The sequence below is a fragment of the Fonsecaea multimorphosa genome (assembly GCF_000836435.1).
Source record: "Fonsecaea multimorphosa CBS 102226 unplaced genomic scaffold supercont1.18, whole genome shotgun sequence".
NCBI lineage: Eukaryota > Fungi > Ascomycota > Eurotiomycetes > Chaetothyriales > Herpotrichiellaceae > Fonsecaea > Fonsecaea multimorphosa.
The window spans coordinates 551,274-574,598 of NW_015971652.1; the positions used below are offsets into that span (position 1 = coordinate 551,274).

At 53.7% G+C, this 23,325-nt stretch overlaps 10 protein-coding genes across 10 annotated transcripts; 6 read left to right on the plus strand and 4 right to left on the minus strand.

Annotated features, from left to right (window-relative positions):
• Positions 1–127: 127 nt before the first annotated feature.
• Positions 128–964, minus strand: Z520_08345 (GTP-binding protein ypt5; the record flags this gene model as incomplete). The annotated part of the gene is made up of 4 exons (XM_016778842.1): positions 128–475; positions 532–750; positions 821–840; positions 892–964. 4 exons carry the CDS (start codon positions 962–964, stop codon positions 128–130), a joined length of 660 nt encoding a protein of 219 aa, XP_016630213.1.
• Positions 965–1,322: 358 nt separating this feature from the next.
• Z520_08346 (uncharacterized protein) lies at positions 1,323–3,486 on the plus strand (the record flags this gene model as incomplete). Its single annotated transcript, XM_016778843.1, has 2 exons — positions 1,323–2,175; positions 2,228–3,486. 2 exons carry the CDS (start codon positions 1,323–1,325, stop codon positions 3,484–3,486), a joined length of 2,112 nt encoding a protein of 703 aa, XP_016630214.1.
• A 1,681-nt stretch (positions 3,487–5,167) lies between these two features.
• Z520_08347 (uncharacterized protein) lies at positions 5,168–5,890 on the minus strand (the record flags this gene model as incomplete). The annotated part of the gene is made up of 1 exon (XM_016778844.1): positions 5,168–5,890. The coding sequence occupies one exon, from the start codon at positions 5,888–5,890 to the stop codon at positions 5,168–5,170; it is 723 nt and encodes a 240-aa protein (XP_016630215.1).
• A 750-nt stretch (positions 5,891–6,640) lies between these two features.
• Positions 6,641–9,150, plus strand: Z520_08348 (elongation factor G, mitochondrial; the record flags this gene model as incomplete). The annotated part of the gene is made up of 3 exons (XM_016778845.1): positions 6,641–6,858; positions 6,908–7,019; positions 7,069–9,150. The coding sequence occupies 3 exons, from the start codon at positions 6,641–6,643 to the stop codon at positions 9,148–9,150; spliced, it is 2,412 nt and encodes an 803-aa protein (XP_016630216.1).
• Positions 9,151–9,986: 836 nt separating this feature from the next.
• Positions 9,987–12,051, minus strand: Z520_08349 (uncharacterized protein; the record flags this gene model as incomplete). Its single annotated transcript, XM_016778846.1, has 4 exons — positions 9,987–10,053; positions 10,113–10,636; positions 10,736–11,764; positions 11,815–12,051. 4 exons carry the CDS (start codon positions 12,049–12,051, stop codon positions 9,987–9,989), a joined length of 1,857 nt encoding a protein of 618 aa, XP_016630217.1.
• A 1,577-nt stretch (positions 12,052–13,628) lies between these two features.
• On the plus strand, positions 13,629–13,943 carry Z520_08350 (uncharacterized protein; the record flags this gene model as incomplete). The annotated part of the gene is made up of 1 exon (XM_016778847.1): positions 13,629–13,943. One exon carries the CDS (start codon positions 13,629–13,631, stop codon positions 13,941–13,943), a length of 315 nt encoding a protein of 104 aa, XP_016630218.1.
• Positions 13,944–14,112: 169 nt separating this feature from the next.
• Z520_08351 (uncharacterized protein) lies at positions 14,113–14,762 on the minus strand (the record flags this gene model as incomplete). The annotated part of the gene is made up of 3 exons (XM_016778848.1): positions 14,113–14,205; positions 14,262–14,465; positions 14,577–14,762. 3 exons carry the CDS (start codon positions 14,760–14,762, stop codon positions 14,113–14,115), a joined length of 483 nt encoding a protein of 160 aa, XP_016630219.1.
• An 871-nt stretch (positions 14,763–15,633) lies between these two features.
• On the plus strand, positions 15,634–16,398 carry Z520_08352 (uncharacterized protein; the record flags this gene model as incomplete). The annotated part of the gene is made up of 2 exons (XM_016778849.1): positions 15,634–15,659; positions 15,735–16,398. 2 exons carry the CDS (start codon positions 15,634–15,636, stop codon positions 16,396–16,398), a joined length of 690 nt encoding a protein of 229 aa, XP_016630220.1.
• A 1,169-nt stretch (positions 16,399–17,567) lies between these two features.
• On the plus strand, positions 17,568–20,690 carry Z520_08353 (uncharacterized protein; the record flags this gene model as incomplete). The annotated part of the gene is made up of 1 exon (XM_016778850.1): positions 17,568–20,690. The coding sequence occupies one exon, from the start codon at positions 17,568–17,570 to the stop codon at positions 20,688–20,690; it is 3,123 nt and encodes a 1,040-aa protein (XP_016630221.1).
• Positions 20,691–21,250: 560 nt separating this feature from the next.
• On the plus strand, positions 21,251–23,138 carry Z520_08354 (uncharacterized protein; the record flags this gene model as incomplete). The annotated part of the gene is made up of 5 exons (XM_016778851.1): positions 21,251–21,365; positions 21,430–21,441; positions 21,495–21,796; positions 21,848–22,586; positions 22,645–23,138. 5 exons carry the CDS (start codon positions 21,251–21,253, stop codon positions 23,136–23,138), a joined length of 1,662 nt encoding a protein of 553 aa, XP_016630222.1.
• Between the last annotated feature and the right edge of the window lie 187 nt (positions 23,139–23,325).

Here is a 23,325-nt window from a genome sequence, read left to right on the forward strand (position 1 = left end):
TCCAGCATTCCGCGCCCTAGCCCCCACACAATACCTTCCCATCTTGCGCCTGCTAGATCAAAACCCTTGGGAAGACGGACATGAACAATCTCAGAGAGCGGCTACTGGGTTGGGACTGCGTAGGGAATCAACACTGGCAATTCCCGGCGCCTTGCGTCCCAGTCGATTCCGGTCTCAAGTCCACACCGGGTCTGGGAGTCGCTCTCAAATTCCTGGGCCCCGCCTGATCCAAGGGCAGTTTCTTTGCAATGGCGGTGAATAACTCCTTGACGTTTGTGGACGTCTTTGCCGATGTTTCAAAAAAGAGCAAGCCGGCTTCTTTCGCATATGCTTCTGCGTCGGCCGTCGGAATGGCCCGCTTGTCGGGGTACTCTTCAACGATGTCGAGTTTGTTACCAGCAAGGGCAATGATGATGTTTTCATTGGCCTGTCTCTGGAGTTCCTTGACCCATGACTTGGCCTTATCGAGGGATGACTGGCAAGCACTATTAGTTGTTGTTCAACCAGTTTTAGAGTGGCAGGGGCATGTACAGCCTGGGTGATATCGTAAACAACCACGGCGCAGTTCGCATTCCTGTAGTACATGGGGGCGAGAGATTTGTATCGCTCTTGACCCGCGGTATCCCATATCTCGAACTTGACGGTTGTGTTCTCGTCTAATGATATCGTTTGAGTGAGGAATGCGGCGCCGATGGTGGACTCGCGGTAGTCGTCGAATTGATCCTTGACAAAACGGAGGACTAACGAGCTCTGGGGAAAGGAAGATCTGTTAGAACGGCATGGGTCGCAAGGGAGACGCCGGAGTTGGTTGGCAAAGTACCTTTCCTACTGCCGATTCACCTAGACGGCATTAATTAGTGGCTTAGGAGGAGAGAGTTGTCCTCAACATACCGAGAAGGACGAGCTTGAATTGGGCGAACCTGCCGCCTGCGCCTGGTCGGCCTGCGGGAGCTCGAGCGGCCATGATCGGGCTGCGATTGGTATCTGACTAGCGTTGAGGTGTTGAATGGGTCTCTGGAGATCGGCCTTGGACTCAGAGTAACGATTCAAGAAGAATTTGGTACGTTTGATGATTGTTTGGGCGGTGGTGTTATTGTCTGGAGTGAGTTGGGGAAGATCTGAGAGACCGGGGGCCAAGGAGATGACGAAGGCAGCAAATCACCGCCACAAACAACGGCCAGCAGTTACGCAGCCTCTCCCGCTCCCTCTTCCACGACTTCTTTATCTTCCAACGCTTCTCCTACACCCAAATCATGGTACGGTAGTAAAGACCTCGACAAAGGCCTCTCTGCCACCACTCTCGAGCTCGAGCTCTTTTCGCAATGGCCAATTTGTTGCCCTTCCGGGACATCAACGTCCACGCTTCCACCAGCCATTACGCTTTCACCTCGCCCTCCAACTCCTCTGCACCGACTCTGGTGGTGGAGAGACCTTCAGGGGATATTCGACTGAACGATGGATCTCTCCTGGGAGCAAAACGAGTGTCGAGCATTGCTGGAATATTGGGCATCATCAAACTGAAGCTGGACAAGTACATCATTGTCATCACCAAAGCACAGCCGATGGGCAGACTACGTGGCCACATGATCTACAAAGTCGTTGCTACAGAGTTTCTCCCCCTACGAGAAAGGCCCGTCCGCGACCCCGACGAAGATACCTACCTCTCCTACCTCAAGGCATTGCTTACCTCGAGCCCCATGTATTTCTCCTACTCGATTGACATAACCTCCAGCTTCCAGCGCCAGTCCGAGTCAGATCTCTCGCAGCCCATGTGGAAGAGAGCAGACGATCGCTTCTTTTGGAACAGATTCGTCCAGACAGACCTGATCGACTTCAGGCTAGGAGGGCTGCGGGGACAGCAACAACCTGGCGCGGATCCATATATTCTTCCGGTCATTACTGGCATGTTGCGTATCACTCCGGCCAAGGTCAAGAACACTTCGTTCACTTTTGCTCTCATCACCAGGAGGTCTAGATTTCGTGGTGGGACAAGATACTTCTCCCGGGGCATTGATGATGAAGGGCACGTGGCCAACTTCAACGAGACGGAGCAGATTGCTTTGCTGAATGATGCGTCAGGTCCGACGGGCTACGCTGGCGGGCAAGGTATACAGAATGGAACCGCCGCAAGCCAGTCCACAGAGACCCAGGTCATGTCATATCTTCAGACCCGCGGTAAGCAAAACGTGTTCTTCTCAACTGACACCGGCATTAACATGTTCATCAGGTAGTGTCCCTGTCTTCTGGGCTGAGATCAACGATCTTCGCTACACACCCAAGCTGCAAATCAGGGGTGTGGAATCAGCGGTCGATGCCGCACGGAAGCACTTTGACGAGCAGATCAGAATCTACGGCGAAAATTACCTGGTCAACCTGGTCAATCAGCGCGGCCGGGAGGAACGGGTGAAGAAGGCTTATGAACAGATGGTTCGAATCCTCGTCAACTCGCCAGAAGAGTCCGTCGAAGCCGACCCACGGACGGACGAGAAGTTCCGAGACATTGAACCCCAGAGCGGCCACCAGAGAATGGACAAGCTGCACTATATTTACTTTGATTTCCACAGTGAAACCAAAGGGTACAAATGGCATCGTGCCGAGCTCCTGCTAGATGAGCTGATCGATGGTTTGAGGAAAGGGCAGTATTTCCGGGGCGTCGAAATGCCCGGTGACCCATCTGGAGCTCTCGAAGTTAGATCCCGGCAGACCGCAGTGGTCCGCACCAATTGCATGGACTGCCTAGATCGGACAAACGTGGTCCAGAGTATGTTGGGTAGATGGGCCTTGACTCAACAATTTCAAGATGTCGGTATCCTGAAACCTGGTGAGAGGGCACAAGACGACACAGCATTCGAGTTCCTGTTCCGCAACATCTGGGCCGACAACGCAGATGTGGTCTCGAACTCGTACTCGGGAACCGGCGCACTGAAGACGGACTACACGCGCACTGGAAAACGCACAAAAGCTGGGGCGGTACAGGATTTCAACAACTCTGCCACGCGGTATATCCGCAACAATTTTCTGGATGGCCCGCGACAGGACGGCTTCGACCTCTTCTTGGGCTCCTATCTGCCGTCCACCTATGGCGTCGGATCTTCTTTGATGTTTACAGACCGGAGACCGCTCATCATTCAAGCCGTGCCATATATGTTGGCCGCGTCGTTGTTTATTGTGTTTGTGTCACTTGTCACTCGGCGACCGCCGGACGCAGCAATCTGGCCCCTGCGTATTTTTGTTATTCTGTGTTTGGTTGTGGCGGGGTGGGCGTTCCAGTTCATCTATGCACATGGATTGTTGTATGTCAATTGGCCGAAACTCAACACCCCATCATTCGCGACTGAGGGGTATTCGGAGGCGTTGTCGCGAGCTCACAAGGACAAAATTGTTGGGCCGCTCATCGCGGCGGCAAGTGGCAAGGATAGAAGACTGAGAAATATTAGCACGGCAAATATGGGGTTTATGGAAGAAGGCAAGAAGAGGATAGAATGACGAAGGGAAAACCAAAGCGTGGCTGTGGTCAGGAACCATATATTTATCCTTCCTGCTGGACTCAAGTGTTTGCAGTGGGCAAGCTTCAGGGACCTGGCTCGAATCCGCCATATATTTCAATTTCGACAAGCCCGCGCACAAATGATCAAAGAGCACGATTCTGACGTCCAGCACTTTCAAGCCACGCTCCTTCTCGACTGCAACACCATTTGGTCCAGGCTCGTGATGGAATTGTCGTGGAAGGTAACAGAATGAACAGGTCCTGAAGGAAGAGACAGGTCAAAAGTACAGCTGCCGGATAAACGGAACAGCAGCGACCTGGTGAGACGATCTTCGACTGGTCCATGGCCCATTTGCCGGCGCTAGAGCAGCTCAAGCGTGCGACCATTGTCTACCCTGATCCCTCCACTTCATCGGCTCACCGCGCCCGGCTCCTAGTATCTCGAACCTCATCGCATCGTCTCTTTCCCTGGCATGAGGGATTTTTATCTACCATGCATTCCCCGGGATCCTCCTCGCTCGGTTGTTGTTGACGCATCGAAAATGCAATGCAGCTCCTAGCTCCTGCCCCATATCTTCTCCAGTGGACAAGTCAACGCGGTCATGCACCTTCTTTCCGTCGAGGAGTGACAGAAGAAGCTCTCAACAGGCTGTATTGAGCACTGCTTATGGACCGAGAGAGCTTCCTTTTGTGCCCAGGACTTTGTTCTCTGCTCTTCCATGCTTCTGACACATTCTTTTCTCATATTTCTTCCCTCTCAATCCCAGACCAGGCTGGGCCATTTGGCCGCTTGCGAGGACGCCATGCGCTTGGTCTCGTCTAAGCGGTGGGGTATGTGGGATAACGGCATCGTGGCGATGCAGATCCATGCACTGTACCCTGTCAAATAGCCATGCACTGTCCCCAGCTCTGCCGGAATGCCAACGGAAATGGGGCTACCACGCGGGCATCCTGCTCCTCTCACAGGTCTTATTTCATGTCGGGAGCCCACATGGCGGTCTCGTTCTCTCCTCGATTCCTCTTTCTTTACTCAGCACCTGCCGACTTTTGTGGCTCTGACAGGGATTTGGCGAAACTGACAAGTCACTGCGGAACATGATGCAGCCATGACCAAATGGCGCGCCCTCGCATCCAATCTGACAGTGCAATCCAGCCTGTGGCATCACACTTCTACACATTGAGAAGCAGAGAGGTTGCGGGGGTTGGAAGCATTTGTGCTTCGAATTCGGGAAGGTGTTTGAGAAATGAAGATATAGAGCCGACTAAAATCCAGGACCGAAACCTCAAGAAGAAACAGGTAAAGGGCAGCCTACTTGTCTCTGCAGCTGCACAGCAACACTCACCAGTGACAGACCTTTACAAGAATCAAGCTGCTATGGTTGGGTTGGTGGAAGAAGTTTTGTGGCTACGGGGTAATACGCGAACGAAAGTCCAGGCTTTGAATGTGCCTGTGCCGGTGTCGAGGTGGGCTTTATCAAGGAGGTGTAATGAGGAGAGAGTGAGTCCTGTGAGCAATGCGCTGTATATAAGGACGCGAAGACGAATGGACCAGAAGACGAACTCGAAAAGGCTGTTCAAATATGGAGCATAACGACTGAGGCAAGTGCGTTTCCATGTCTACCAATTCTCATGTTTGGCAGAATGAACCACGTCTGATAACAACCCCAGGCTCTTTGTTTCTTATCCCTTAACAACGGCCAAGAGAAACCCATCGAACGTCTCACGTTCATCTCCCTTGTGACTGCTGACCACACTCACCAGCGTGGCCCTTACTCTGTCGTCCTTGCCTACCTTGACTGGCAAAGTCTCCTTCCGTCCAGATTGAAACGCTTCGCTATCAGATCCCTCGAGGATATTGCGGACCACGTTGTCGATGTAAATGCACCCATTCGGACGCGCGAGTTGCACGGCGTGTTGGAAATAGTCGTATTGCTGGGACCAGTCCGCGTCGATGAAGATCAAGTCGAATTTTCCTCTTTTGCCGCCTTGTTGTTCTTTGAGAAGGCGTGGGAGGCTATCCAGGGCGGGTGCGAGGATGATTTCAAAGTCCTTTCCCTCCTCGTAGCCCGCATGCTTGAGGTTCTGCAGCGCCACGTCACGGTGATGAGGGTGAATCTCCAAAGAAGTGACATGGGCACCGGCACTCAAGAACCAGAGCGTCGAGTATCCTCCCAACAAGCCGACTTCGAGGATGTTCTTTGCGTTGATCAGCTGCGCTTGGATCGCCAGGTATTGGCCTTGCAGGGGCGAGACAGTTATGGGGGGAACCCCGTTGGCTGCGGAGTTTTCAAGGGCATGGGAAAGAGCCTGGGAGAGGCTGGTGTTGGCTTGGGAGAGCAGAGAGGATGTTGCGATCGAGTCGATTTCCTGGGCACGTTGGTAGAGAGTGGTGGATGAGGACATGTTGAAAAGAGAGCAGCTCGTGGATTGAGCTCGGAATGACTCTGTTACTAGACTAGACTTTGGTCTTCCCTCTGCTCTGGAGTCGACAGACTGTGTTTATATAGACGTGTGTAACGCGGTCAAAAAGGCGATCACCAGCGATACAGCCGAGCTCGCCGAGCAGTCGGGGATATCGAGTCATCAGGCTGCCAGCGACATTGGCCAATGAATCAACGGCATGCGTATGTTAGTGGATTCATCGCCGATGGAGAAGGAATCATTCAAACGCGCTTGATGAAGGGGCAAATATGATCTTTTGATGGTGGGAAAAGAAGAGCGATGTCGGCTGCACAAGACCCAATGAGTATCAATAGTCTTCAGGTCCTTCTACAGTGCCTTGCAAACAGTCCGTCTCATGCGGGGGAATGTAGGCAACAGTCAGGCAGAGCAAGGTTGGTGTGCTCTGTCATGGTTAGTGTCACGAGCTGGCATACTTCACTCGGGGCTCCTTCTGACGTTGAGAATGTCCGGTTTCGCTGTAGTGAACCAGCTGGAAGGCAACGAAGAAGAAGTGGCAGAGTCAAGTCATAGGAAGAGGCTGCGGGAGAGCCTCGTCAGGTGCAGCTACCCATCTGATTGGCCGAGCTGTTGACCGGGGTCTGGCTTGGCGACGCAGGGTTGAGCTCGAGAAAAAAGTTCCCCATCAAACGATCGAGCATTGAGGTTTCGAGGATCTGCGTTCCAGCTCCGTGGCCTCTGGGTTCTGTCAAGATGAGTGCCTCGCGTGCTATCGGAGGCTCTTCGAGGCTTCTCGGCAATTTGACGCGCTCGTACAACCCGGGTCTGGCGCGACACTGGGTCTGCCGACGATGCGCTTCCACTGCAGTTCTCCCGACCTTGTCCGCGAGCCTGAGGTCGCAGTCGAAACAATGGCCGCTGGACCGACGGTGGCAGCAACGGCGAGGCAATGCCGGAGCTGCAGCTGCAATGTAAGGACTTCTATCACCTCCCAATGACCTTTCGTCTGATGCGTGACAGGCTCGAAGAAGCCCAGGATGACCCCGAGGCCCTCTCTCAAGAAACCATCATCCACAATTTGTCGCCGGAGGAGGCGCACAGACTGTCAAGAGTCCGAAATATTGGTATTGCGGTCAGTCATGCGCTCAATCACTTGCAGTCCAATCAGTTGACGTCAGCAGGCACATATTGATTCGGGCAAAACGACGGCGACAGAACGAGTCCTTTTCTACACGGGACGGATAAAGTCCATCCATGAAGTCCGCGGTAAAGACGCAGTCGGCGCGAAGATGGACTCGATGGAACTTGAAAGAGAAAAGGGTATCACCATTCAGTCCGCCGCCACTTTCTGTGACTGGGTAAAAAAAGAAGATGGCAAGGAGGAGAAATATCATATCAACTTGATTGACACGCCTGGACACATTGACTTTACCATTGAGGTGGAGCGTGCCCTGCGGGTACTTGATGGCGCTGTCATGATCTTATGTGCTGTTTCCGGTGTCCAAAGTCAGACCATCACCGTCGACCGACAGATGCGGAGATACAATGTCCCCAGGATCACCTTCATCAACAAAATGGACAGGATGGGTGCAAACCCGTGGAAGGCAGTCGACCAGATCAACAAGAAGCTCAAAATTGCCGCAGCGGCTGTTCAGGTACCGATAGGGGCCGAAGACGAGTTCCGCGGCGTGGTCGACCTGATCACCATGAAGACGTACTACGCGGAGGGTGAACGTGGTGAGATCATTGTCACCAAGGACGAAATTCCGGCCGAGGTTCAACAGCTCGCAAAGGAGAGAAGGGCAAAGCTGATCGAAACACTTGCCGATGTCGATGACGAGATTGCCAACTTGTTCTTGGACGAGCAGGAGCCCACGGTTGAGCAGCTGAAGGCCGCTGTCCGGAGGGCTACCATCTCGCTCAAGTTCACGCCAGTCTTTATGGGATCTGCTCTCGCCGACAAGTTCATTCAACCGATGCTCGATGGTGTCTGCGACTATCTTCCCAACCCATCCGAAGTGTCGAACACCGCTCTTGATCGAAGACAGAAGGAGGCTCCCGTTAAGCTTGTTCCTTACAACTCGCTGCCATTTGTCGGTCTAGCGTTCAAGTTGGAAGAATCAAATTTTGGGCAACTCACCTACATCCGCGTGTATCAAGGCAAATTGCGAAAGGGTTTGAACGTGTTCAATGCTCGGACTGACAAGAGAGTCAAGATCCCCCGTATTGTTCGTATGCACTCGAATGAGATGGAAGAAGTGAACGAAGTCGGTGCCGGAGAGATCTGCGCGGTGTTTGGAGTTGATTGTGCATCTGGAGACACCTTTACGGACGGACAGTTGGGTTACACGATGACCAGCATGTTCGTGCCCGAACCCGTCATCTCCCTCAGCATCAAGCCGAAGAACAACAAAGATTTGCCCAACTTCTCCAAAGCCATTGCGCGGTTCCAGCGCGAGGATCCTACCTTCAGGGTCCATTTCGACACCGAAAGCGAGCAGACAATTATCTCTGGCATGGGCGAGCTCCATCTCGAGGTCTACGTCGAGCGTATGCGCCGAGAATACAAGGTCGACTGCGAAACAGGCCCACCTCGTGTTGCTTACCGAGAGACCATCACCAAGCGTGTCGAATTCAACCATCTCCTCAAGAAACAAACCGGCGGAGCAGGTGATTACGCGCGTGTTGCGGGCTACATGGAACCCAAGGGTAACCTCGAGGGCAATCACTTTGAGGAACACATTATTGGCGGTGCCATTTCGGAGAAATTCTTGTTCGCTTGTGAAAAGGGATTCCACTTGTCGTGTGAAAAGGGCCCCTTGGTCGGGCATAAAGTCCTCGGCGCAACCATGGTCATCAACGACGGTGCAACACACATGACCGATTCGAGCGAAATGGCATTCAAAAACGCGACACAGCAGGCCTTCCGAAAGGCATTCATGGACGCCGACCCCGTGGTGCTGGAGCCCATGATGAAGACGGTCGTGACGGCGCCCACCGAGTTCCAGGGCAACGTGGTCGGACTGCTCCAGAAGCGCAATGCGGTGATCAACGACACGGAAGTCGGCGTGGATGACTTCACGGTCTGGGCCGACACCAGCCTCAACGGCATGTTCGGGTTCAGCGGCAACCTCCGGGCGGCGACGCAGGGTAAAGGCGAGTTCAGCATGGAGTTTAGCCATTACGAGCGAGCCCCCATGCAGCTGCAGAAGGAGCTCCAGTCCGAGTTCTTGAAGGCCCAGGCCGAGAGGAACAAGAAATGAAAGGAATGGACTGGACCGGATCGCATGAGCTGGACACAGGGCTTTCTTTTAACGAGGGAAGCAAGCTGTTGTCGCCGAGCTGTCCAAGCATGTATCGCAGGGACGTTGGCCCATCTCCGTGTGGATCATGTGGAACTGGCCTGAGTTGAGGCTTTCCTGGCCCGTTCAAGCGGAGACACTGGGGCAAGAAAAGCATATCAATGCGCAGCAAGCAACACATGGTGTTGGAGATTCCGACGGGTCGATGACAGCCGCAGACCATCCTGCCGTCCGAGACTTAACAGATGCCATTCGTCGACTGCTACGAGTGCTAAGAGTTGCATCTGATGCATTGTCCCATCCCTGCTTTTTTTGCGCACAAGTCATGCCCTTACATTCAGATCATGTCACGAGTACTAGTTAGTTGGCGATTTGCCGTGGGGGGTATTCTCAGCGTCCACGACGACGATGGGTGCAGGCATTGTGTTGGCCAAAGAAAAGGGGGTTCGGCGTCATATATGATGATATGGTATGGTTTCTTTCCTGGGGCTTGTGTTAGTAGTACCCAACCACTCTCCTCCTGAGCGTTCACACGCGCGCCGTTTAGAACCATCCAACTTGGCAGATAGGCATGTACATCTAGATAACATACATACACATACTAGTCAAATGGGGAGAGTGATGCAGAAGCACCTTGCAGTTAGGAACGTCGCTAACCCTCCGGAAACTAGAGTAGGAGCCAAACAGCTTTCGAAATTTGGTGTGTGAAGGGCAGGCAGGCACCTATCTTTCTTTACTGTGGTCTTCAAGAGTCTTTCATTTTGGGTCCCTAGCATGTAAGGTATGTCTTGCGCCGCCTAGATATCTTTCTTGATCAGATCTGCGCCTTTCTCGGCCACAGCATAAGTGGTAGCCATAATATTCCTATGACGAAGAAAATCAGTATACCCGATGCACATTCCGACAGATGGAAAAAGACTTACCCAGACACATGGCCGGGGAAGATCGAGGCATCCACCACCCTCAGATTCTTGACCCCCTTGACCTTCAAGTCCTGGTCCACAACCTCGCCCAGCGCACAAGTCCCGATCAAATGATACTGTGTGCTGATGTGATTTTTCACATACTCGATCCTCTTTTCCTCGGTGTCTAGACTCTCGTTCTCGGGCGGCAGTTCTCTCTCGGCCAGGGACTTCGCCAGCAAGGGGTGTTTGGCCACTTTGTCCATCCATTTCATGCCCGCGGCGAGGATCTTGGCATCGACCTCGTTCCGGAAATATCCCGGGTCGATCTCAGGGGGTGCCAAAGGGTCTGACGATTTGATGTGGACTGTCCCTCGTGATAGAGGGTGTTCGAGGCACATAAGCAAGGAGAGCTGTTGTTTGCCGTTGGGGGGTTTGCCGAAGAACTGGGTCTGGTCTGAGCCCTTGGCCACGTCAAGGCGGCATGGGATGCAGAATGTTTGTAGATTGGCAAAGGTTGGGTCGCGGAGCTGGTCGACGATTACCTAGCGCACAAGATGGAGTCACATCAGTCCAGAGTCATCATGAGAGGTACTAAGGGCTTGTTCTGCTTTTGGGTGAAGACGTTTGCAGAGAATAATTACCTTCTCTTGGGCCTTCTCAAAATCCGTCTTCGCATGAGACTTCTCCTTGATTTCCTTAATGGTGGCCTCGAGCTCGTCGGGAGTCACCACGGACGCATACGACACGAACCCCATCATCATGCCTGGACTAGCATAGAGCCCTTTCTGGCTGTTCTGGTAGACATCCTGCTGCATCTTCATGAACTCTTCCCCGTGTAATGCATCCATGGAATCAATACCGGGTTTCAGATCGTACAGGAGTCCGCCGAGGACATGGTCCTGGAAGTTGGCACCTACTCCCTTATTCTCAACGACACACTCCACACCAGCAGCCCTAAGGACCTCAGGGTCGCCGATCCCAGAAAGCTCGAGCAGCTGAGGGCTTTGGATCACTCCAGCAGACAAGATGACCTCGCGCGTTGCGTGGACGTTGTATTTCTGGCCCTTGTGCACGAACTCAACGCCCTTGGCAGTATCTCCGTCTAAGATGACCTTGGTGGCCTGCGCTTGAGTCAAGACTTTTAGATTAGGTCGTCCTAGATTCGGGCGAAGGTATCCAGTGGCGGCGTAGGATCGGTTGCCAGGATCGTCGGTCCTGTTGACAGCTCCCAGGCTCGAATAGAACCCCAGATGGTCGCCGCTCCACCCGTCGTGAATCGTCTTCTTTGTCCCAGTGACTTCATATGCGGCCTCGGCGAATTCCACCTCCAGTGGCATATACCAGTCGTTGAAACTGGTATGGATGGGCCCACTGGATCCATGATACTTGTCTCCTCCCGCAATAGGCATGAATTGTGGATCGCTGTGCCTGGGCGTGTTGTCCAATGTTTGGTGTTTCTTGAAGTATGGTAGCATACCTTCCCAGCCCCAGCCAGGGTTGCCCATTGACTCCCATCCGTCGTAATCATTCTTTGACCCTCTGACGTACATGAGATAATTGATCGCAGAGCTGCCGCCAAGTACTTTCCCGCGGGGCATCGAGTAGATCTTGTTGCCTGCATTGGGTTGCCGTGTGCTGGTCATGCACCAGTCGTACTCTTTCCTGCCGATCTGCAAAGAGGTCAGGAACCTCGGGCGGGATCGAGCGTCGTTCTACTCACCATGGTGGGATAGAGCGAAGGGGTCGAGACGCTCTTGTCATCCATTCGATTCTCTCCGGCCTCCAGAACCGCCACGGAGATGTTTGGATCCTCGGTCAAGCGAGCAGCGACCGCCAGGCCAGCGGTACCTCCTCCAACCACGACAAAGTCATATTTGCGAGACACCAATTCATCAACAGAGCAGAGGGCGTTCGAGGAGCCATTGGCATGGCCGTTGACACCGTTTGTCACAGACATGGTAGCTCAAGAGGGTCGCGCGCAGCAGTTTCAGTAGGTAAAGAAGGATACGATTGAATACACCGACAGGACAGAATAGCAAAGCTGGTATCTCTCAGACACCTCACAGACCTACCTATCTGACTTGTCAACAAAGCCACGTCCTTCCTGCTTCCCCCGCATGCGGACCTGAGCAGCCCGAGGACCATCTTTTGCGGGGTGCAGCCAATCGCTGAGATCCCGAGGAGAGCTTGATGGTGTGAGGACAACGAGGAAAAGAGGAGAAGGCATCAGATTCGAGATCTGTGTGCGGGATGATCATCTCGGAATCATGGATGGCGCATCTTTCAGCCAAGGAGGGATGTGGCAGCGGTGGCGATCGAGGGGTGTGTGGGTAGATTGGACTTCGGGACCGTTGTAGGTATGCTTTTGTGGCACTAGCCTGACCATTAAGCCTAGGTAGAAGGAGCTAAAGGCGGTAAAGAAGGTTGACGAAGACACTATTTACCAGTAACCAGGTAGGCCAAAAATAGGGGAGGCGTAACCAGCTGGAGCGCAGGAGGCAGTGTATTGCTACTACTGATGGCGAGGGAGGCTACTGGCACCCAACTGGGTCGCAGGCAATCGCAGTCGCCGGCCGGAATCGGGAACGTGACATCGGCGCTGGTGGCTTTGGCTCTTGGATCAATGGCAGTGGGTGGCACGGTGGGTGGCTCTGGTGTCTCAGTCTCAGTCTCAGTCTCACATGCAAAACCACAACTGCTTTTCCTTTGCCTACGGTACCTTATGCTTCTCTCCTTATCCACAAACAAATGCACCCTTTTTCCCTTTCCGACGTTTTACTTTTTCCATTTCTTCTTCACCCGATTCCCCGAACCCGTTGTCGCTCTTTCGGGGTCCTTTCGTGCTGGACAGATGGTCGGCGGCTGGTCCTCTGACCTCTTTTCTGAGCTGAGATCCATCTACAACAGCCACCGAGTGGCTCCCTTCTTCCTCGCTTGTCTCGTCCTCAAACAGCACATGTGCTCGAATTGTTGGGTTCCATCATTTGTTGGACAGCTTTTCTCTTGAGCTATTCATGTCACCCTGCGTGATCATGGAAGCATCGTTATCCACAGACGAGAAGATGGCACAATCTACTCGGTACATTATGTGACCCCCCGTCCTGCGTCCCACGTATATCTCAGACTTGTGCTATCGTCTCCCCCATTGCTGATCTTCTTTCTACATTCTGTCTGATTTGTGCCTGATTTGTACCTGATTTGTACTGTCACTGCCTACGGTGGACTTCGTCTCATCCACTCATCCTTCCCCGTCCTATCTTGACCCTCGGCCATCATTCCACTCTTTCCACCTTGATACATCCGTAAGGGCCCTGCACAAGCTCGTTCTGTTGGTCATCGGCACTCCGGTTTTATGCATTCTTCCCCCAAAGTGCACTTATTCAGCACATCCCACCTCAGACCACACGTCATCCGTTCCACCGATTCTAGCCTTACGTCCCTCCAGCAAACATATTTGGATTCAAACATTTCCTCAAGAACTCTTGACCAAGTGCCTCGTTCACCTCCAGCCAGGCCGGCTTCACCCAGTACGCCATGTCCCACGCCAGAGCACCCAGCCGATACAATTCCGACTATGAACGGGCTCCCGAGAGAGCTGCTGAACGACCTAAAACATCCCCGCCTTCATCGGCACCTTCATCTCGAACCTCCTCGGCTACGTCCTTGCAGCCAGCCGCCCCAGTGGCCGAATGGTGCCATCAGATGCACCTGATCCAGAAGCGGAAATATGATTGGTGTGTTGGCTGCTATCCCAAGCCTCCGCCTGCTCCCAGCTCCGTCCGAATCCCCTCCCAGAAGGTGCTGCAACAATCAAGAATGAGCAACGAACCTGGTCATGCATACCAATAGACGTTCACGCGAAATGGATATCAGTGTCTGGAATTTAGCATGGTGTTGGAGGCATCTTGGGACAAACAAAAGCCTTTTTTCTTTGGAATATGAACGCATGACTTGCGATGTTTCTGTTGGATTATGACATTGGGATAGAAGTTGAAGAGAGAGACCAGGCGTGAATACATCACGAACTGCCGTCCATTGCTCTGGCTCCGGCGGCTTTCAGTTTCTCAACCTGCTCTTTGAACTTTTGTTCGTATGCTTCTTGTCTGAAGACCTTTTTCACCGTTAGCGTAGAATTCGCTGGTGGTGACAAGAAGTCGACATTCATACTCTTGTCGCCTCCAGAGCGCTCGGCTGTCCTATCTCCGGGTCGGCTCCGGCTTCCAAAAGGATGTCGATCACTTCAGCCTCGTTCTTGAAAACCACTCCTGCCAAGATAGACTGCCCTCGATCATTCAAGCGATTGGGATCTGCACCATGCTGCACCAGCAGCGAGGCCAGAGGGGCGTGGCCATGGTAAGAGGCAAGCATCAGCTGAGTGGGTTAGTCATTTTGCCCCCAAGGCATCTCTGACGGTCTGGGGAAGTTGGTAATTGAAAAAAGTCTCGACGCTGGACTCTTCATACACCCTTTCTGGGCACATACCAATGTGTCGCCCTTGTCATTGGTCAGATTCGCAGGTAGACCCCGTGGCAAGGCTTGCTCGAATATATCCATCTGACCTGACCGCGCAGCATCGAAGAACCTTCCCGCTAGGGCAATCGCTTCTGCCGGGAGCTGGTCGGCTGACGGTGGCTCGGTACTCGGTGCTGGCGCCGAAGGAGGCTCCATCGTCTCGGGTGTCGGTGTATACTGCTGACAGCGGAAAAGAAACTGATTCTCGATGAATGTATGGCCAGTATATATGCCTGGTCTGGACTTTTGTCAATTCGGGAACTGGGTACTCGTGAGATATTGTGAAGTTTGGGCGGAAACTCGGCAATTTGTCGGAATGACGTCGACCAATCCCTCGTTGTCTTCTTCTACAGAAACTAAAAAGTATGCTGACAACATTTAGCCAGGGGCGTGCTGCCTTGTCAGGCCGCCTACAGACCCCGAGGACTTGGAATAGAGGGTGCAATCTTCATCCAACAAGCAATACTTCGAAGGGAGCCAATGAGGGGCACAAAAGCCTGGCCTCGCACGTGGATGGAGGGGCATGTGCAAGGCTGAAGATGCCGAGCCACTGAGTGTCAAATGAGACAAGCGTCCTGCCGATTGCGTGCTCAGGTCTCTTTGTGATTGTCGGGCTTCAACGCAAATCGATACCGTGAGCGGATGAGTGGACACCTCCCCTCTACCGCTGACATGCTCCCGCCCTTCGTTGGGTTATGTGTTTTGTCTCGCTGCTAAGTGCTGATGCCATTATGGATCCCACCCGCATCATGGGAGTACGAGGGGCAAGCAATCATGCCACTAGCTGGCGCAGGGATTTGTCCCACGAACAGGCCACAAGCTTGTCCGAGAAGAGCAGGGGAAAAAAAGGATTTGTCGTCGCCGCTTGAGCCCAGAGTTCTCGAATCGACTTTTTGGATTGACTAGTATATAACTGCTCGCCTACCCCTCCATCGCATTCTTGCGCAATCGCAGTCTTGTCCTCACCACCTGCCCTCCACCGTTTGTACCAATCTACAAAACCACACACAAACACCCTCAGAGAAAAATGGGATCTAACGACCGCGCTGAGCCGTACGTCGTCTCCTTCCATCTACCAGACCTGTCTGGACTCGGGGATGAGCATTGCTAACGGCCGTTGCCTTCTAGTCTTCGCCTGGGCTCAATTGCCCCCAACTTCCAGGCCCAGACCACGCAGGGCCCTATTGACTTCCACGAGTTCATCGGCGACAAGTGGGTCGTTCTCTTCTCGCACCCGGAAGACTTCACCCCTGTCTGCACGACCGAGTTGGGCGCCTTTGCAAAATTGGAGCCAGAGTTCACAAGAAGAGGCGTCAAATTGATTGGGCTTTCGGCCAACACCATTGACAGCCATGGAGAGTGGATCAAGGACATCAACGAGATCAGCGGCAGCAATCTGAGCTTCCCCATTATTGGCGACAAGAACAGACAGATCGCGCTTCTCTACGACATGATTGATCACCAGGATGCGACAAACGTGGATGAAAAGGGCATTGCCTTCACCATCCGATCCGTCTTCGTCATTGACCCCAAGAAGGTCATCCGCACCATTCTGTCCTACCCTGCGTCGACCGGTCGCAACACCGCCGAAGTTCTGCGAATCGTCGACTCGCTGCAGACCGGCGACAAGCACAAGGTCACCACCCCGATCAACTGGGTGCCGGGCGACGACGTGATTGTCCACCCTAGCGTCAAGACCGACCAGGCCAAGGAAATCTTCCCCGATATGAAAATCATCAAGCCATACCTCCGAACTACACCTCTGCCTAAGGACAAGACCAGCGCTGCGTAAGTGGTGGAAGCAAGATGGCGTGGGGCTTTTGGGAGAAGCAAAATCTATACCACAGAAATATGTAGCGGCGTCAAGAAAGACCTGTGAAGAGGAAACGGAACTCAACTCCGCACAGTCGTACCTCCAAATGAAAGCCCGTTTTATGACATGTGGGATGCGCGAACAGAGTGCAGACAAGTGATTTGAAATTGACTCTGGCGCGTGCTGTCTATTGCTCTTATCAAGGTACCACTGATTTCACGTCAAGCAACGACCAAGCAGTACCCCGTACTTGCCCCCCTCGGCCCTTCAGCCCCTGAACCCGGTCGCTGAGATAGGCACCTAGATTGCTGGACTCTGGAGAGGCCCCGGAGCGGTACAATTGGTGGGCGATTGGCTGTCTCGGGCCTTTTAAGGCTGCTAGTAGCCGACTTGGCATGGCGGCAGCTCCCTTTAACTAACTGCTACTGGCAGGCCCTCAAGCCCCTGCACCGTCCATCCCCATCTCTTTTCTCCCGATGCCAGTGAGCGCCGCCAGTGACAGTGCCAGTGGGTGCCAGGGGTGCCTAAAAATCCCATCTAGACCTGACATGGAACAACTCTCCTTCCGCTACACAAAATTCCCCCATGTCCTCGTAATTCTCCTGCAGTCCTCCCCAGAGACCCCATTTGTACAGATCTGGACATTTTCTTCCTTCTTTCATTCAATCTTGCATGACGTTTGCGAGCCTGTTCTTCATCTCTTCAATTGATCCCGGTCGGGCCTTCTGTTGATAGATTTCCACCGCCCCCGCCCCTTTTCGCTGACATCCGCTAGAGTGACACGGGAGAGAAAACGACCCTTCACGAAAAAAGCGACATCCCGAGACAGGTTCTTTGTCCTCTCGGTCAGTGGTCTATCTTTTTCTCCCTCTGTGTCGTTGAGATCTTTGCGCCACCTCTGCTGCCCGATTTCGATCCCGCCTGCCTTGCCCTCAACATTGCCGGCCGGGACAAACGAACGCCCGTGCTTGTACCCTTTCTCTCAATGGCCTACAAGATCCAAAAAGGGGGAACTTCCCCGTCATGCTCTATCATCAATGTTGCTCTTTCCACCCTGTTCAATTTGTCTGCTCGTTTGTCAGATTGTCGTGGTGCTTGTCCTTGCCCAGTCTTACTCTCCGGCCTCTTGAAAACTGGAGCTGACAATCATGACTAGGTTTCGACGCAAAAGTTCTGGGAAGCAAAGTTCTATTCCACAGCCGGGAGAATCGCGGTTCCTCACTTCACATCTTGACCCGCCATCACCCGAGGACCATCATTGGCCACCCATACCTCTGTCAGTCACAGACAGCCGCTCTAAATCCGTGGTTTCCAGCGTTTTCACTCTCTGGCAGAGTCCGTCTTTGGCGTCTGTGACAACAGAAAGCGTTGCTACCTCTACAACCTCACGACAGACACCAAGCGAGGTCCCAAGATACCGATTGACGAAGTTACCAGTCCTTGATTATGTGCCGGACTCGACGACAAAGTCTTCCAGTACCACACGACTGCCACGATATGTACCGATAATAATCCCCGAGTTTGCACAGCCGTCGTTTACTAGAGAACCGTACTCTGCCACGTCACAATCTGATATACGGACATTGCGGACCACTCATTCATCACCAGCAACACCAACATCGAACAACTGTCAACGGGGCTCAAGACATTCGGATGAGGCTGCCCCGTTTGGCACGGAAGAATTACGAGATTGCGAGAAGGAAAGAGATCCAGTCTCCACGATCAGGCGGGCGGAAATGAACAACAGCCAAGTGAGCCTCGTGGCTTCGGAGGCAAGCAGCGAAGCACCAAATGGTGTGAACCAATCAATGGACCAAGTGGGTGGAAATATCGGCATTTCTTCTTCAGTTCCTCAGCATGCCTCTGCTCCGACGAATTTGTCGGGCTTGGTTTGCAATGTGCACAGGACGACAGGTGAAGAGCCGCCGGGATTGGTTGGCGCAACGACAACAATACTTGGGGACAAACTGTATGTTTTCGGGGGAAGAGTACATTCTCGGGCGAAACCACAGTTGTCTGCGGACCTCTATGAGCTGGATCTCATCCGCCGCCATTGGATCAGGGTTGATGCGCAGGGAGATATTCCGCCCCCTCGATACTTTCACAGCGTCTGCGCCCTGGGGGACTCGAAGCTGGTCTGCTACGGCGGCATGTCGCCTGCACCACACAGCAGACCTGCGCCTACTCCTCAACCGGGCAAGCCAGAAGGCCAACCCGAGGTCGTGGTTATGTCCGATATCCATATCTTCGATGTGCCCACGCGAAAATGGACGTTGATCTCAGCTCCTGAAAATCCCCAAGGGCGGTACGCGCATTGTGCGGCCATCCTGCCATCCAACGCTGTGTTCACATCCGCCAACGCCCCACTATCCGCCATCCAGCACAATCCACCATCTGCCGATCCTCATTCTGGCACGCTGGGAGTACAATTGGACGGGACAGGAGGTGCAGAAATGATTGTCGCAGGTGGTCAAGACAGCAGTAACAGTTATATCGAGCAATTTAGCGTCTTCAACCTGCGCAGTCTGAGATGGACGGCAACGACACCCTGGGACCGCAAATGTGGAGCTTATAAGAGCATGGTTGCGCCCATGACAGGACTGTCGGCAGAGTTGATTGGCCGAGGGGTTCCGCTGAATGATCCACAGGTCCAGAGAGCCAGTTCGCTACCCGGGACGTCGATGCTGATATACTCCAACTACAATTTCCTGGATGTCAAGCTGGAGCTGCAAGTTCGATTACCTGACGGGTCATTGATGGAGAAGCCGGTGACCGGGTCCGTGTCCCCTCCTGGGCTGCGATTTCCCAACGGCGGCATCATCGATAGTCATTTTGTGGTTAGTGGGACATACCTGACTTCGTCGAAACATGAGTATGCGTTATGGGCGTTGAATCTCAAGACTCTTACCTGGGCGCGGATTGACACGAACGGCTCGATTTTCTCGCAAGGAAGTTGGAATCGAGGGGTGCTGTGGAACCGAAGGAATACGTTTGTCATTCTGGGGAACCGGAAGCGAAGCCTGGTGGACGACTACAACCATCGACGGATCAATTTCAGTCACGTTTGCATGGTGGAGCTGGAAGCATTTGGCCTTTATGACAACCCCAGAAAAGTGGCCCCCACGTCGGGCTATGTTTCGGTATCTGCTCCGACCATTCCCCCGTCGATGCAATCGAGTCTGTTGGGTCAAGCAGCAGGCGGAAGACCGTACAACAGCACCGCCGAGCAACTTGGCCAGGCAGCTTTGAGCCTGGCAGAGCTATCTGATATGGAGATTGTGGCATTGGGCGGAGAAAAGATTCCGTGCAACTCGTACATTCTGTCCCGACGCTGGGGTCCCTTCTTCAATCAGCTGCTGGCGGAATCTGTGTCTACTCACGAGAATGTCAGCATGTCGGACGGGGCCACATTGAGGCCAAGTATGCGGTCGCAGGCCAGCCGCAACTCTTCTCTGACGATCACCCCGGCTGTGGCAAACGGCCTGGCGGTCTCTGCAGCAGGAAATGACGGTATTCTGGATCCGCAAAGATCACTCAGCCGGTCGACGACCAGAACGCTGGTGGAGTTGCCAAACACGGTGAACATACCGCCTTCATGTCGACCGAGATCCTTGTACCTGCCTCACATGGCTCCCACAATCCACCTGTTACTGCATTTCCTCTACACGTCGTCTCTGCCGCCGATTGGCTCAACGTTGTGCACACCGCACACGCTCTGTTCTTTGTTGCAGATGGCCAGACCGTACCAGGTTGATGGACTGCTTGAAGCGACAGTCGAACGTTTGCATGAGGTGTTGGATGGGCGCAACTCTGCCGCGGTCTTCAACGCAGCGGCTATGGCTGCGGGAGGCGGTCGAGGCCTTCGTGGTGCTGCCGGCAGCAACCTCGTTAATATGGGTCGACGAGAGAGTGAAGCCACCACCATTGGAGACCCGACCTTGACCCTCGCCAACAAGACAGCGGGGCTCAAACTGGCGACAAACTACGAAGAACCTAGCAAGAAGCGAGGGCATGGCAAGTCGAGTTCGATGGATTCAGCATCAACGGCCACTTCGGCGTCGACGTCGACTGATATGTCCCGGACGGACACCGAGACTTCGGGACAAGACGAAAACGCCGAGCAAAATGGGCATGGAGATAGAGAGTCACAAGAAATATGGACCGGCGATCTGAGCTCAGTGATTGGGCTTCAGAAACGGGGGTTACGAGGGCTGATGGAAGGGCGGCGATTGAGGGAGCGGGCAAATACTGGAGGTACAGGGGGTGAATAGCGTGTAGGAACCTGGAAGCTAGATGAACATGGCAATGATAGCACGTGCTGATGCAGGTTGTCCTTGAATACCTGGTGGCACCCAGTGGTGGCATGTGATGAAACTGCATAGAGGCTGTACAATGCCTCGGCACCCAAGAAATTGTCATCGATCCGCCAGGAACATCATCTGACATGCCAAACAACGAATCAAGCAACAGGTAACTGGACCCAAACAATCATCGGAGCCTCCGGTTTCCAGCACCTCGTAACTCGATCCTTTTTCTGTGGAGGTAACTGGAGGAGGCGGTCATGATGCGGGCGGCGGGCGGCGTGTGTGGTTCCTGATCTTGACTTTTTGCCTAGAATGCCGGGGCATGTGAAAACAATGTCAACCTGACGTCGCTCCCTTTTACAACTGACCGCATTCCTCTCCTTGGACTTCTTACGCTCCCTGGTCTCCTCTCCATTGCTCCGTTGCACTTTCTCCCACGAGTCTTTGTGCTTGTATTACCGCCCGCTGTGACTCGCATACGAAATCACTCTGTCTTCCTCTCTGAACTGTCCAGGTCAAGCAGGACAATGTCCAAACGATTCTCGGCCGCCGATGTTGCCTCGCACAACAAGGCAGACAACCTCTACATTATCGTCGACGAGGACGTCTATGACTTGACCAAGTTTCAAGACGAGCATCCAGGTCAGTCGATATCCATCCCGTGACCTTCCGCATTGAAAGCCCATACTAACCCAAGGCTGAACAGGTGGGAAGAAGAGTGAGTCTCCGGCCAACTTTCCGGATGCGCATCAACTAATGCAACGGGGACAGTCCTGCAGCGCGTGGCCGGTAAAGATGCCTCGAAGCAATTCTGGAAATACCACAATGAGGGGATCCTCAAGAAATACAAGGGCAAGTTGCAGGTCGGGTCGTTAGACACAAAGAAGGTCGAGGCGCCACCCACGCCTCCGGCCACACCTCCGGCGGAAAAGGTGTCGGAGAAGAAGGTGCAACCACAAGCAGAGTCTGGCACTGTCGCTCCCGCACCGGGCCCGGCTGCTGCAGAAGAAGCCGAGGCGCTGGATCCCTTTGGGTCTCTTATTCCCTTCGGCGATCCAAGCTGGTATCAAGGGGTAGGTGGAAAGCTTCGCACACCCACGGATGACGTTTGACTGACGGTGCAGTACCACTCGCCCTACTACAACGAGACTCACGCTGCCCTCCGTGCCGAAGTCCGAGAATGGGTTGACAACGAGATCGAGCCTTACGTGACCGAGTGGGACGAGGGCAAGAAAGTGCCCGATGAGATCTACAAACAGATGGGTGAACGAGGCTATCTGGCTGGTCTTTTGGGGGTCAAATACCCGACGCATCTGGTCAAAAACCACGTCAAGAGCGTCCCTCCGGAGAAGTGGGACCTATTTCACGAAATGCTTCTGACGGACGAGCTGTCGCGGAGCGGATCCGGCGGGTTGGTGTGGAATCTGATCGGGGGCTTTGGGATCGGATGCCCCCCGCTGATCAAGTACGGTAAGAAGGAGCTCATCAACCGCATCTTGCCGGGGATCCTCGCTGGGGACAAGAGAATATGTCTGGCCATCACCGAACCCGACGCGGGGTCCGACGTTGCCAACCTAACTTGCGAGGCCAAGCTGTCTGAAGACGGCAAGCATTTTATTGTCAACGGCGAGAAGAAGTGGATCACCAACGGTATCTGGTGCGACTATTTCACGACTGCCGTGAGAACCGGTGGCCCGGGAATGGGCGGCATCAGTCTCTTGTTGATCGAGCGCACCGAAGGAGTCAGCACCCGACGCATGGACTGTCAAGGAGTCTGGAGCAGTGGAACGACCTACATTACATTCGAGGACGTCAAGGTGCCTGTGGAGAATGTCCTGGGCAAGGTCAATAAAGGTTTCCAAGGTAAGAAAAGGACGTCCCGCTGCTGAAGGTATCAGCCACTGATGGACTCCCACAACAGTGATCATGACCAACTTCAACCACGAAAGAATCGGCATCATCATCCAATGCCTGCGCTTCTCCCGCGTCTGTTTCGAAGAGTGTGTCAAGTATGCGTCCAAGAGGAAGACGTTTGGGCAAAAACTTATCAACCACCCGGTGATCCGCATGAAGCTCGCCCACATGGCGCGCCAGATCGAGGCCAGCTACAACTGGCTGGAGAACCTGGTGTACCAATGCCAGCGGATGGGCGAGACAGAGGCTATGCTCAGGCTGGGAGGTGCCATCGCGGGGCTCAAGGCTCAAGCGACTACGACGTTCGAGTTCTGCACCAAGGAGGCGGCGCAGGTGTTTGGTGGTCTGGCTTACTCGCGAGGCGGCCAGGGAGGGAAGATTGAGCGGCTGTACCGTGACACCCTAGCCTACAAGATTCCGGGAGGCAGTGAGGAAATCATGCTGGATCTGAGTATGCGACAGAGCCTGAAGGTGCACAAGGCGCTGGGCATGAAGCTGTGAGGGGGCTCGGGGGCTGTGCTTGGTGGACATGCATGTACTTGTACTGGGGAGTATGTAGCTGTGGTTAAGGACAAGACCCAATTCATCCAGTTGTGGTTAGAAGTAGAGTCGGATTTCTCTGATGCCTTACCTACCTAGGTGGGTATGATGCCTATGATGCCTCTGCTTGGGCTGGTGACGCGAGCTG